Source organism: Chiroxiphia lanceolata, chromosome Z (assembly GCF_009829145.1).
Source record: "Chiroxiphia lanceolata isolate bChiLan1 chromosome Z, bChiLan1.pri, whole genome shotgun sequence".
NCBI classification, from domain to species: Eukaryota; Metazoa; Chordata; class Aves; order Passeriformes; family Pipridae; genus Chiroxiphia; species Chiroxiphia lanceolata.
The window spans coordinates 37331807-37344496 of NC_045671.1; the positions used below are offsets into that span (position 1 = coordinate 37331807).

General features: G+C 39.5%; 1 protein-coding gene across 3 annotated transcripts in view; it reads left to right on the plus strand.

The window, feature by feature from the left end:
* NTRK2 (neurotrophic receptor tyrosine kinase 2) overlaps nucleotides 1-12690 on the plus strand; it is a 208360-nt gene that overhangs the window by 111200 nt on the left and 84470 nt on the right. For all 3 annotated transcript variants that reach the window (XM_032675906.1, XM_032675907.1, XM_032675909.1), the window contains one exon: nucleotides 7198-7386. In XM_032675906.1, coding sequence (XP_032531797.1) covers nucleotides 7198-7386 — 189 coding nt within the window. The remainder of the gene's footprint in view (nucleotides 1-7197; nucleotides 7387-12690) is intronic.

The window sequence follows — 12690 nt, forward strand, 5'->3', positions numbered from 1 at the left end:
CCACAAAGGAGGATTAACCCCCTTATTAATTTTGCAACTAAATGTGACAGTGAGTATAGAAATTACTTCACTCATGGTTAAAATGAATGGCTGTTTTCTGGATAGCTGGCAGGGATGGGGATATGAGATAGAAAGGGTCAGTTGGAAAATAGGGAGAGGCAAGACATGTTATTGCTCCACACAGCTGAACTGCTGACAGAACATGAGAGTACCATACCTTGAGTTTCCCTCATTAAAAGTATCAACAGCTACAAAGCAAAACCATAATTTTAATAAGCCCTCTCTAGATTTGCAGAACAATCTGACTTTGAACAGTTCTACCAAGCAAAGTGAGTCTAAACTGGCTTCTCTTTGAAAGCTTATTCAACCATCTTTGGTTTTTTCTTTCTTATGTTCTATTTATGCCTTTTAATTCAATTCCCTGTATTTGGCATGCAGCATTTTAAGAGAGCAATAATATAAAATAATGTTTCTATAATTGCATGGCTTTCTACTTTGCTGACTTTCTTATCCAGTCTAATAGAATTGCACATTGTATTCCTTGTGTAACTTAGGAATACAAAGGAATATTCAAAGTAAAACTTATAGCACCTTAGTCAAATAAAAGTGTGCCAAGCTGTGACTGATTAGTTGTCTTCCAGAGAGAATAAAAGATAAGATCATAGTTTAAGAGTAAAGCTAAAAAGTTGACTGTTCTGGTAAGAAAGTTGGATCCTACCTTGATAACAGGAAAAATTGAATATCTGCTCTTGCTGCAGCACAAAACTTACCTTTTAATGATGCAGAAAAGAATAACTTAAAATCTACAGCAAATAAGGAAATCTCATGGGAAAAGAAATTTGTGTAATTGCTTTTCAGAACAGTGTATTTAACTAGTGAAAAAACATACCCCTCCCAAAAAGGAAAAAGAGAGAAGACTCAGTATGGCCTGGAAATTTGGCAGAGGTGGTACTGACTGATGTGACATGCAGTCACTGTCCTGCTTTTAACTCGGTGATGTGCTGTTACCATACCTCAGCACAGACTGGTCCCTGTTTGCAGTGGAAGTCAGAGCCAAGGTCCATTGAAAAATAACCCAGCAGTCAACATAATTTTTTGTGGAAGGAACTATGTTTATTAAGGCATCACAGCACAAAATCAACTCAATGAACATTGCTCTTTATGTAATCTGCTTTGTAACACTTGACTAAGTAGATGCATCCTTATAAATCACAGTCCAACCACAAAGCTAAAATTGGTTTGCTTTCCAGAGCACCTAAGCCATTAGTAGTGACTTCAGGGATAATTGAAGTGACGTGTATTGCACAGCAGTGTGTTGTGAAGAGGATGCAGGATATTGTAGCCTCCAAGAGATCTTGTTAGAGCTTGGAGTACAAACATGCAAAGTAGATTGCTTACAACTTTGACACAGCAGGTGAAGGGAGAAGTAGATGGACACACTGCTTGTTTGTGATCATCTAAGCAAAAGTCTGAGTATATGTGCCTGCAAGATCATGCCAGGTGCAACCAAAACCCATACGTTCTTTCTGATTCTGCATTTGAGCACCCCCCTTTTTTATTTTTTCCCAAAACCTGCTTAGCTGAGAATTATTCACTTTGAGACTCTTTCTGTGCTTTGATACACAGATGTAAGACTCCAAGTCTCGGAGCTACGAGCTCAACCAACAGAGTTTTACTTTAAAAATATGCAAGGCTCCAACCATATCTGCCCTCTGGATTATTAGAAGAGCCTTTGGTTCTTTTAACACCTTAAGAGAGAACGCAGAGGAGAAATGCTACATACATTTTCTCAGGAGGGACTTTACTGGTAAACTTTAGAAAAAATAAGAGTTCTCGGCAAAAGTTTAAGAGGTAATATACAACCAGAACAAAGCATTCCACAAAACATTGACTTAGCACATGCTAACACATACAACTTAGCAAAACCAACCTATCCAGTATCCAACTACCCAAAATATTAAGAAAAGAGATTAGAAGAAAAAGAAGAAAAGAAAGAGAAATAAAAGGAGACGTATAGCTACCATTCCTAGATCTAGTGTAGATCCAGCTACAGGAGTCTAGAAATGGTGGGTTCAAACATGTGGACATCACATACCTGTTTTTATGTGCTCTGGCAGACGGGTCTTCCAGCCCACTGGCCACTCAGGGCCTCTGGGGTGAGGTGAAGAGTGGTGCTCCCATGATGTGAGACAATCTAAGGTTGAGTTAGGGGCTCCAGGATGTGGTGTAGACCATGCTTCTGGGCTACCTTTGACTGATAATTGCTCCAGGGTCACCCCAGGAGTCTTAAGGGACATGTGGGACAAGGCATGACCTCACCTCCATGAGATTTAACTTGTCCCTCCCCCCTCCCACACACACACCTGAGTTGTTCTGACCCAATAATTAATATAATAATCTCGTGTCTCATAACAGGAAGGTCATGTGCGTTATTTCAGTGGTAGGCCGTAGTCAAATGTGTTGCTGCAACCAACTACCTAAATATTAGCAGAAGTCTGAAATTGCAAAGCAAATTTAGTCCCAACAAATAGCAGTGTAGATAGGTCTTCGTAGCATGCATGTTAAAACCGCATTAACTCTGATGGTGATACAAGTATCATGAATCATAGAATATAATCACAGAATGGCTTGGGTTGGAAGAGACCTTAAAATTCATCTAGTTCCAACTCCTTTGCCATGGGCAGGGACGCCTTTCACTAGATCAGGTTGCTCACAGCCACATCCAACCTGGCTTTGAACACTTCCAAGGATGGGGCGTCCACTTCACTCTGTAACCTGTTCCAGTGCCTTACCACCCCCCACAGTAAAAAATTTCTTCCTAGTATCTAATTTAATTCCATTGTCTTTCTATTTGAAGCCATTCCCTCTTTTCCTGCCTCTATGTGCTTTTGTAAATGATTTCACTCCATCTGTCTTGGTAGGCTCCCTTCAGGTACTGGAAGGCCACAATTACATCACCCTGAAGCCTACTCTTCTCCAGGCTGAACAATCCTAAAGGCTGTATATAATAATCATAAATCTCCTTCTTTTGTCCAGAAATAGCAGCACACCTTGAAAATAGCTTAAATAAATTTTATTTCTTAATGTAAGAAAACCCACATTTGTTGGTACCACCAAGATCAAGAACAGTGCAAACATGCACTGTTCAAGAGGTAGCACAGAAGCGAGTTATATTTCAGAGAAGAGTGCTGACACTGTTGAAGGTAAGCCACACCCCAAACACAGTAGTGTTTGACTGTTTCCAGTTCTCTATGGAATATGCAGTAAGAGAACTTTGCTGTTTCTGCCTATCCCCATATTATGTGCTGAGGATAATTCCCCACCTAGTTGTTGGAGGTATTTTGGTTTTATTATAGCTCATCAGTTTCAAATAGAATTGGTTTTCTTACACGTCACCACTTTTAAAGAGCTGATAGCAGGTTTTTTGTACATAGAAGGGATTTTTCTTGGGCCTAGGTGATGCAGAATGGGGAGGTCTTTCGCTTAACATTAAGTAAAGGTGAAACTCATCACTGCGGTGTATAGCTTATATCATCTCCAAGGCAGGCTACCATTTCTTGTCTGGCTCCAACTTCTATCCTCTCAAGAAGTGTTGTCTAAAAATGAAATCAAGGAAAGATGCTGGGAAGCACGTTGAAAGGTGCAAAAGGTCTCTGGAGTTTTCTTAAAAGCTCAACCTGACTGTGAATCAGATATTGGCAATAGCTAATAACTACTGACAACCCATGATTTTCACTCCCTCTATGACATTTTGTCTAAAATTTGCAGATATCAGGTGTAAAACAAAAAGCAGATTCTATAAAAACCAGAAGCAGTAACAGGTGATTAAGTGTAATTACCATACTCATTCTGCCTTTGACAAGTAATTCAGTGACCACATTTCATCTGGATGGAACCACACTCCAAGGTGCTTTAAGAAATTACCATTCCTTTTGAACTCAGTGCCTATTCAGAAAAGTGCAGCTCTAGCTTCTTGTCAGTACAGGTGATGGTCTCATCTTGCGTCCCAGAAATGGTTTTGCATTTCTTGAATATCATAGCCAGCTGCAGTGCTGGTCAGTAATTGTAACGTGGCTTAGTGATTTCAAAAAATGAAATGTAGCTTTATAATGAGTAGATAGTCCAGCAAATAAAAGTCTATGTACAAGTTTGCTCACATTGAAAAAAGTCCCAGCAAAGGGCGAGTTGGAAAGAATGTGAGCTCAGCTACCTCTGATACATAAAAATTTCCATCTGTTGATGGAATTGTCTTAATTAGAAAAGAAATAGACAGGAAATAGGATTTTTGAACTCAAACAACTATTCAGAAAGACCATTACATGAGATGTTCACTTGCTAATATATTAGTAAGGGGGATCACAAAGTGATGCAGGAACAAAGTTCCTACCATTGAATTTTTCTTATACTGTTTTGTAGTGCCAGGAATTGCTCTGAAAATCATTTAATTTTCCAGGTTTTCCTTACCAGCATCAGAGAGCTGAATATGCTTGGAGCCTGCTTCATACCACACAGAAGAGTAGCTTCTACCAGCTAGCCTAATTGAGCAAATAGATTTATGGAACAATTGTCTACTTTTCACCTGCAGCACTTTGTGGTTTATACTGATTGAAAAAATAGTTCACCATACAAAATTGGGTCTTGAGGTAGTGCGGAAGTTATACGATGAACAGAGGTCCTACTCATTATCCCACTTTAACATCTGGAAATGTCTAATGGTCACTTTTCCTTGCCATCACTGCATGTATGGTGGAAGCAAACAACAACAAAAAAGCCTTCCCCTGTGCAGCAGAGAACAGCAGGGCTGAAAACGACTTCAAGACTTGCTTCTATTAAGTTTCAGAGCCAAGAGAATTTGCCTGTTTACTGTGACAGAAGGGATTCGACGCTCATAGTATTTCACTATAAAAAGTCTTTGTTTTCCCAAGAAAGTATGTATTAGTCAGCCTGCTTTTTTGAAGCAACTAAGCTGATATTCAGAAAGCTTAGAGATGCAAGGATGTTATCTACCAAAAATTGAATGCAGTTTTAAATGGGTTGCACTCTAATACTTCTACAAACAACACTCATGCATCTGAAAAATTTGTTGTGCTCTAATTTAAGTATCTTCTGTGCCATCTGAGGGACTCTTTCCCGCAATTTATTAGGCTCTGCCCTTCATTAGAGAAAACTTCACCAAAAACTCTTAATCCTGGCAGTTTTCCCAGGAGAATCAATCGTTTGAGGATCTGGGTGATCAGTAATAACAAAACCAGCCTTAGTATTAGTGGTTTCACTTGATAAATTGCAGAGATCTAGGCTTTGGTTAAATTTGGCAACAGTGACTTTACAGTGAAGTGCAAGGTATTTGAAAAATTACTTCTAATGTTTCAAGCTGGGGGGGAAGTACTTTTTCAAACTACAAGAACGTGTTCGTCATGCACCATTAAACCAACTGGGAAGAAAGGAAACCAGGACAGGGGTGTGAATACGCTTGAGTCTCAAAACATAGGGTTGAATAGCCACATACCAGAATATTTAAGCTTTATTCCTGTGAGCCATGTCATGTAGTGATGAAGTGATTTTGTTAACAATACAGTGAGCCACAGAAGAGTAGAGGTTTCTTTAAAGCTACCTTTTCTTTGCTGTGTTTGGGACTGTCCTTTTTCTTATCATATTCCTTAACTGTATGTCTGCTGCGGTGAATCCTGCCTGTCTTCTCTCGTGTCCTCAGTAATGTGTATACAGAACCTGCTACTGGTCCCCATTCTTACTCTCTCTTTCTCTGCATTCCCCATCTCTCCTGCAGACACAGATGCCACCTATGTGGCAGGTTACTCAGCTCTGTCTTGACTCTGCAGTGTTCTTCTGTCCAGCCAAAACTCATTCTGGGAGTGCAACATGTTGCAAGGGGTTACCAGTTACTGGTTACTGAGTAAACACAGCTTTGTATTGTTCTTAAGGTCCTCTCTGCTGCCCCCTTCTTTGGGGGAACATTTGCTCAACCTCTCACTGCTGCCCACAGGCTAAACACAACTATTGTCTAAGGATGCCATTCCAGGATAGACACTTCCAGGGGGTGAATTTTTCCATCTGTTTCTAGCACCTTCTTTTGATGTTACAATTAGAAGATGTGAATGTCATCCCCAAAACCCTAGTTAACATGGATGGACAGCGAAGTGAAATATGACGTGTGTTATCTCTGATGGCTCTTCAGTCGGGAGATGAGGCAAAATGTCATTACTGCTAAATGGTGCTTCTGGTTTTCTCTGAATACTGGATATAAACGGGAAAAAGTGATGTGGAATTTAAATGAAATGGCATTTAAATGGCATAGAATTTAAATGTCAGGAGTTCAAATGTCGTCTGTGCTGATCATGCTGTTAGTTCAAAGGTTCCTGGAACACTGCACTGGGCAGGAGTTTTTAAAATCCATTTACAAGGTATTATCTCAGTGGTACTTCCATTAAAAATACAAACCACAGAGTGGAAACAAAATAAAAACTGTCACTGAATTACTGTTCACAATAGACCTCTTTTTGGAAGGTGACTAGACTCAGATATGGATGGGGGAGCCAGTGGGATGTTCATCTGGGTTCGATGAGCCTCTCTGCAGTGACTCCAAGTTTTGCAGTGCGGTGGGATGTGTCTTTCCCACTAATCAACTCAGCATCCATCTTCTCTGCACCTCTGTGACTGTGCAAATTGTTCCCTAGATTTTTTGACCCTGAACCATGTTTGTTTCAGAAGTTTCCAGCTTCCCACATCAGGATGAACCCATCTCCTCTGTGTCTTTTGTCTTGTTATAATGCCAGGTAGGGCAGGCATTCCCTGGATTTGTGCTGTTGCTGCTGTGTGATTCAAGTAGGGCATAAAGTAAAAAAGTTAGTGCATGTATTTTATAGCCTAATTCTGAGACTGACAGAATGAGTTCAGAAATTTTGAGATCTTTCCCAGTGACAGACTGTGCTGGACGTTGACATATTTAGTCTAGGTGATGTGCCAGTATAAAAATTTGTTTCCTGTTGCACCATTCTCAATCTACTTCCAGAAATATAAAATTTCTGAGGTAAGGTCAACAAGGCACACAAAGAGAGCTGTTGACCATGGACAGCTGGTCAAAACTTCAAAATAAAAGTGGTCAAAACAAAGATAAAGGAATTGTCTAAGGGAAGGATACCATATGCTGAGTTACAAGAAAATCTTTGTTTCTAACTCTAGGTCCTTCTTCAGTTATCAGCAATGATGACGATTCAGCCAGTCCCCTCCACCACATCTCAAATGGCAGTAACACTCCATCTTCTTCTGAGGGGGGTCCTGATGCAGTCATCATTGGGATGACAAAGATTCCTGTCATTGAAAATCCCCAGTATTTTGGAATTACCAACAGTCAGCTCAAGCCAGACACTTGTAAGTACAAACAACTGTATGTGTTTCAGTCATTCATTTTATCTGTGCAAGTGTTGTGGCTCCTTAACAGAATTAGCATGATACAATACTGTAAATTCCTGGGAGTGGAAGGGTGGGGTTAAAATGTATGGAGTTTGTTAAAGGTACATGGGATGAAGCGCTTTACGTCTGTTTAAGCAAAATTCAGCCCTTGTGGTGAATCAATTAAGTCAACTGTATTACACTCAAAGCCCAATCCATATTTCTTCAAGTCATTGGTAGCCTTTCCATTGATTTCAGTGGTCTTTAGCCAGTCCTGTGCACTGAATGTATATTCTTAGGAGAAAATAAATCTTAGGTCAGAAGCAAAAGTCAGTATCGTTACGTATGTGCTACAGTTAAATTGATCATATTGGCAATTAACATAACCCAACTTTGTAATCTGAGTATTTGCAAAGTTTCAAGAATGACAAGGGTTAAAACTTCAATTCTTTTAATTTCATTGTATAATTCAACCCCTGCAGACAGAAAAAATGTTTAATATTTAAAACTAGAGCAGAAGGTTACATGATGGACAATAAATGTCACATACAAATTCTTTCATGTTCAGCTAGAAGCAGGTGGAATGTGAAAAAATATGAAGAGTTAAACATAATTAACTATGAAGTGTTAAAAAAAGAGTATCCCTATTCAGATGCTACTTTTCAAAACTAGTAACAGTTTTAGAATTGAACATGTAAAACGCTGATTTTTGAACCAGCAGTTAGCACTGCATATAACTGAAAAAATACCTAAAAGATATTGTAATTAATAGTAACTGCACTGCTTACTATTTCTCATCAAGACACTGAATTCTTTAAGTGTTTCAGAGAAGGTTGCTCCTGCCTTTTTTTTCCTATTTTTGTGTGTTTGTGTGTGTGTGTGTGAATGTACTTACATTTCTGAAGTGTCACTGGAAGTCTGAACTGTTTCTCTGAGAAGTCACTCCAGAGATTCTCAGTATAGCTAGTGAGCATTGGGCTTGCAACTAAGGGACACTATATCCTGTCTGTATGCTACCCTGAATGTTATCACTTCCTAGCACAAACTATAGTATAGAGGCTTACTGACAAGGTCAAAAACCTTTGCCCCCAGCTTTGTAAAGTTTAAAAGCTGTTACAGGAGTCCTTCTTGACCTGCACATGAGGGCATGCGTTCATCACACATATGCATAGCTTCTAACACTGCAAACAAGGACTGATGCTGAACTATCCTCTTGTCTTGTGAATATTAATGCTTATCTACATCTAGATTGATGTTCCTGTAACACAAGGTCTTCTTCTGCCTTTTTATTGTACATCCTTGATGTTCACACTTACCATAGTTTTTTGTGTGGCATTATTTTGTGATTAGAAATGCCCCATTATCTCTTCTACCAGCAGATAATAATGACAATAATCTGAATAATCTGGCCTAGCATATGCAGTGGAATCACAAGGAAATCACTGAACTGATGATACTTGATCAGCACCAGGAAAATGTTATACAGATGCATTCTGATTGGAACATTAATTCGTGTAAAGAGTAGAAGCTGCTAGATAATCGGAAATGGGCCACTAGTGCTCTTTAATGTTATATAAAAGGCTATGCTTTTAAATATGAGGCTACTGTATCTCTGTTTCCAGCTGCATTAGACAACTTTATAATTGTTAAAATAAACATCAGTAACTGCAGAGTTTTGAACTTCAGCATTAATGTTGAAACAACATACATGCTGTTCTGGGGAAAAACACAAACTGTACCAAAATACAGAATTCTCTCACATTTAGTAAATTGCACATTAAGTACAGGCACATTAAATCACGGCTGACTTGTGTTAAGTATGTCCTGATCCTAAAAATACATAAGTCCGTGTTTGGTTTTGTATGCTGCAATGAAACCCACATGATGTCAGGGAAATTAATCACAGTACATGAAGTTCAGTTGGTCTGTAAATGCTTGCAGGAGACATCTTGGGACTTTACTGTGGTGCTCCAGGGAGGTTTGTGGAACTGATGCTTTGCATTCTGCCACACTGCCACAGTGGTCCCAGTCTTTGTCATTTTGGGGATTTTTCTTGTATTCTTTTTAGAATTTAGCAGAGAGAATCAGGTAAACTGTGGCAGTGTATAAACCAAGGCAGATTTCTTCTACTACTTTGAGCATCTGTCCAATAAAAAGCATAATTAAAATTGTCTTGGACAAAAATGGACTTCCCAGATATAATTTCACATATGCACTCTTTCCATCTTTCTCAGTTATTATTATAGAGCTGTGCTTGTCCTTTCTTAACCTGCCAACTTCCTCCTAATGTGTATATCTGGTATTTATAAACCTCTAAGCTAAGTAGCTTTCATACCTTTTTCCTGTTTAGAATAATGCCAGGTCCAGACATCATCTGGTTTCTCATCTCCAGCAAGATAGTTAACATTTATGTTTATTTCTTCTGCTTTAAGTTCCATTTTGCACTAGCATTAAACACAACAATCACTGATAGACACACTGGAAAAGGTTTCTTATGTATTCAGCATATGTTGGTCTGTGGAAGGTGGTGAGACACCAAGCTAGGTGAAACTGTACACAGATACTATTACAGTTTTCACAGAAATTGAAGGAATACATCTGCTGTGAGTAGCAAGTTTATTTTATTTTATATTGTCTATGTAAGGCATATTTTGACTTATCTACAGAAAACCATTTCCGATTGCAGTGTTTCAAGCTTCATCGCAAAGTATTAGAAGTGTATGGGTTTAAAAGAAAATTAAAAAGTTCATTACAATCAATTTCATTTGAAATTCTATCACTGTATCAGTAAACTGATCCTTTCACTACTGAATAACTAAATCCTGAAGAGCGATGGCTTCTAAAGAGTCAGCATCAGGCTAAAAGTTATAGCACTTTCCTCCTCTTGAGATACAGCCTTCAAGGTGGGAAAAGCAACATGATGAAGACCAAAGACCTATGGACTTCAGGGGTCAGGTTCCAGTCATTACTAAGAAGGACTGTATTTCTCTCAGGTTTCAGCACAATGGCTCATCTGTACCTTCAATTAAAAACGTAACAGTAGAAGCTTACTCTACATCTTCCAATTGGGATTGGATAATATTTCCCACTTTTCTCACCAGCAAACCCACTGATGCTTCTTCAGCACTTGTCTGTCTGACATGCTATCCCAGTACTCCTGGCTTTTCCTTTCTATGCCATGTATTGTTCATTGCTGTTGGCTGGTGGATTTATCTGCCACTCCAATATCTTGAATATTTTCACCTTGAAAGGATATAGTCTGAGGTGCATAGAGAAGTTTGAGATGTGTACCAGATTTCTTGATTCCTTTTTGTATGAAATCAGAAGGTATTTCCATTTGCCAGTACTTGGCAGTACAGTGACAGCTCTGACTTCAGATGTGAGACTTAGGTGTGAGAGAGAGTCTGAAACCTGGACATGCTGAAATGCTCTTTCCACTTAAGGCATTATAAACCAGGTTGTGCTGTGTTAGTGTCAGCCTGCAAAACTCTTGCCTGCAAATTACAAACAAGGTCCAGTTGGTGCTGTTGAAAATTGAGCCATAACTTTATAATGAAGTGACACCACCAGGTCCAGAAACCTTGCATGGATGGCAAACCTTGCAAAGATTTTTGTCTCCTGAAATAAGCTGGACAATGTAACATCTTATGGGCATAGATTCTAACCTTTATTAGGTGGTTAGCTTCACTAATCTGACGAGCTGTCCCAGATCCTAAGATGTTTGATACTTTCATTAATGCCATGGTATTTCAAAAATTAGTTTTCTACATCTCTGCACAGAATCTGTAGTTGCTAAAATTTCAACTAAGCCTACAGAATAGAGGAAACAAAGCTATTTTCTCAAGGAGTGACTATGGACTTTCTTCATCACTTAGTTTGCAGCCCAGCACTTGGAATGTATCAGTCCATTACTGTTAGATTTCCATGCTTAATGGTGGAAATATAGTCAGTAAATAACATTGCTGGTTTTTTAGTAATGTGAAAAGCCAAACCTGAGGAGAGGGCATAAAACACCAGTAGGAGTGCCCAGGCTGAGATTCTCAGGGCAGAACTTGGGTAAGAAACTTCTTGCAGGTGGTTTTGGGATTTTGAGAATCAAATTGTTCTCTGAGCCTTACCTCAGTAACCCCAACACCTGCCCCACAAAGGCACTGTGGTTGCTTGGGTGCAAGTGAAAGGAAGGTTGGATCTTTGCCTTTTAATAGAGATGTTTACGAGCTCAAGGTTTCAGGCCCCCTAAGGTAGATAAATAGCTGCACTGACATCAGTTTGCACTTCTCAGCTAATCTGTGCTTGCAACTCACTCTATTTGATCAATTTCATTGATTTCAGTGTTGGAAAAGAGCATACTGTACTTGGGTAGGCTTACTGATTAGTCAGTGGATGGGTTAGTGGCAAGATGTTTTCAGTGACTGGCCGTATAAACAGCCGTTGCATTTCAGATGATGTGGTGTGGATTGTGACTTTCATATGGGAAATTTAGGTATATTCTTGAGGTAGTCTTAATGTTTCATCCATATTTCTACAGTTTAAGATTCTGTTCTTTCAAGTATAGGGGTCTGAATATGCAGTTTATGTAATAGTTATTGTACTTCCAGTTGGCCTCTATTAGGGAAAGTCTGATGCTGATTACAGGTTGGCAGAATGGCATTTACCCACTGAGTTGTATTTCTCCTTCCAGGCTGTTTGTGGAAGGGTGCAGCTGGATGTATTTCAATACCTGGTTGTTTTTGTGTCTCTGACCACTCACACCCTGCAAGGCAGCCTGGTTTCTCTTCATTTTGGAGTATGTTGACAACCTTCTCACCAGTCACTAGCAATGGGTCATTTAATATGAAAAAAGAAGTAGTTGTCTGTATTTCCAGGGTAGGTTTAACAGAAGAAGGAATTGTGATCACCTGGTCCGTATTTCTCAGGCATCCTTGCCCAAGTAGTCCCACAGCAGAGCCTGGCCCCAGCGCATATGTTTCTTCACTGAGTGCGGACGCTCTCACTGCTGAGCAGGGATGGGACAGACTGGTAATACGAAAGCTGCTGTCAAAAAGGAAAATTCACCAAGAGAGTCTCTGCTATTCAGGGATCTACCAGGCCTCTGACCCAGAGCAGCAGATTTGTCTGTTTCTGGGTGCTGCTTGTCTGCACTCACAGTGTCCCTTAGAAAATAGCAGTGTCCAATGAGCAGACTGCCTGCAGCGGATGGTCTCCATTTGACTTTATTTCAGGTTTTATCTGTCACCTTACACTTTCCTACAGTTTTGAGGAATAGGGGTAATTTTCAACAGA